The sequence below is a fragment of the Elephantulus edwardii genome, unplaced genomic scaffold, assembly GCF_000299155.1.
Source record: "Elephantulus edwardii isolate Elephantulus edwardi_28Jun2011 unplaced genomic scaffold, EleEdw1.0 scaffold05436, whole genome shotgun sequence".
Classification (NCBI taxonomy): Eukaryota; Metazoa; Chordata; class Mammalia; order Macroscelidea; family Macroscelididae; genus Elephantulus; species Elephantulus edwardii.
The window spans coordinates 1-2,169 of NW_006405186.1; the positions used below are offsets into that span (position 1 = coordinate 1).

Genomic DNA, 2,169 nt, shown 5'->3' on the forward strand with positions numbered 1-2,169 from the left:
ACCTGGGTAAGCCTTTGCCTAGTTCTTGCTTTTTCTTGGTTACATGCTGAATGACCTGTTCCCAGTTGACATTTCTCCGAGATGCATTTAGAATCTGTCTAAGAGTTGGTTTGAGCCCAGATTCCTTCTCCGTCTCACTCTTTCGGTGACCACTAATGTTGCGGATACGCCGAGCATTATTGAGGTTTGGCTCAGGGAGATGAGCCCCTGTTTTGCTCTTTAAACTTATGTGCCGGGTCAAATCTCTCTGGAGAGAGGCAGGAAAGCCAGGCTTACTTAGTTCAGGCAGGATAGGGCCCGAGGGTTGACCTATTTCTGATTTTTGAAACTCTGCATCCAAAGTGGTACTCTCAAAGCCTTCTGTTGCATAAGATACATGAGATTTAGAAGAGTCATCAACCTGTGCATCTTCTAGAGAAGTTTTCAATTCTACCAATAAGCTGGGGTGGGGACTGCCCACAGACGTCATCTGTAACTCAGATTCTTTCTTGTAAACAACAGAATTACATGGAGAACTCGATTGTTTTCTAGGTGTTTTCAGAATTTGATCATCTTCTTTCTCATCAGTAGGATGAGTGCCGCAGCTTAAAACTTGTGTAGATACAGGACCCAGGGTTCCAATTTTGGGCCCATGCTTTTCAGTGTCAGATAGCTCTCCATCACTTTCATCTTCTAGTGTGTGTACTTGAAACTCAATCTTTAAGGATCCTTTTTCAGACTCTTCGACATTTCTACTTGCTTTGGCATAGCTCCTCGTCCTTTTAGAACTGGTATGTGATGATTTTTGCACTGACCCCTGACACTTTAGCACTTCTTTAGCTTTTTGTAATGTATCACCTACATTTTCATTCGGCTCCCTTCGAATACCAAAATAACTTTTATTCCCTTTAAAAACATTACGCAATTTAGATATATAGGAACCATGGTTGTTTTCTAAATTAGGCTTGTTTGAAGGATGTGAGTGTTCTCCAGGAAAAAAAGAATTCGTTTTGATGCTTTTTGAGGGATTCTTTGAATTTTGTTTTTGAGGAATTGATTTGGTACCTGGAATTGGAAGGCATACAGATTTTGGTGATGGGATCTTATTTGAATGAAGCTCTTGTTTCAGTTTTTCTGTATCTGGAGAATCTCTTACTATTTCATTGGATGTTGTACAATCAGAAGTGATTTTGTCATGGAAAGATTCTACATGTGTTTCATTTTGAGTTTTTGGCACTGAGGAATTACTTGTTTCATCAGTTTGGGCCTCTTGTCTTCCTGAATGTTTCAAGGTACAATCAAAGAAAGGCTTATCTGACTTCTCTGCTCTGCTACCACTGATGTCTTTCAACCCAATCTGTGAATCCAGAGTTTTCTGGGAAGGGTAAGGAGTCCAACGACGGAGTTTGTCCTTTGCTACACTGCCATTCTTTCCACCAATTTTGGGAGTTAGAGAATCTGCCTGTTTAATGGCTGGACTTTCCAGGTGCTCAAAATTGAAGTCAAATAATCCTTCTGAAGAAAAATTGTCATTTGCAAATCTTTCTTGAGAAGGGTATGTGGCAACTATTCCAATTTTGTCACTATCTTGCCGTTGACAATTATATCTTTCTTGATTGTATTTGTTTGGTTTGATAGATTTCTTATTCCGTACTATCGTCATATCTTCCATTTGACAGTTAGAATTTCTGTTTCTGCCTGGCGGAAATTTGTCTCCAGGGCCATTGTAATTCCAACTATTTGTACCGCGTACACTGGATTTCCAGTTTCCGTTACTACTGTTCATATGCCAACTGGAAAAGCCACCTGTTCCTTCAGAATGCCAACTGGAATTCCTTCCTGGACCATTATGATTCCAATCTACTGTTCCACTTTTTGAATGCCAACCACCTCCAGAATTACTATGGTTGTGAAACCAACCTGCGGAGCCTCCTCCCATACCCTTATGCCACCCAGAACATCCTCTTTGTCCACCACTGTTTCTTGAAGAATGTGGAAAGTTATTTTTCCTAGAATTATTAAAGCCGTCTTTCTCCCATTTCCAACCCCGCTGAGGAGGTACACGATGGTGCCATGCTGGCTGACTGTAATTATCTCTGTCTTGGTAAGGGAATCGGTCTTCTCGTCTCCACTGGGGTCGTCTGTCATCAGGGTTTATTTCTTGGTTGCCAATGGAGGCTTCATCTTGTC

At 41.2% G+C, this 2,169-nt stretch overlaps 1 protein-coding gene across 1 annotated transcript; it reads right to left on the reverse strand.

Moving 5' to 3' along the window:
* Positions 1-7: 7 nt before the first annotated feature.
* Positions 8-2,163, reverse strand: LOC102846526 (zinc finger protein 106-like; the record flags this gene model as incomplete). The annotated part of the gene is made up of 1 exon (XM_006903543.1): positions 8-2,163. A coding segment is annotated over exon 1 (1,911 nt), but the record flags the coding sequence as incomplete, so codon positions are not given.
* Between the last annotated feature and the right edge of the window lie 6 nt (positions 2,164-2,169).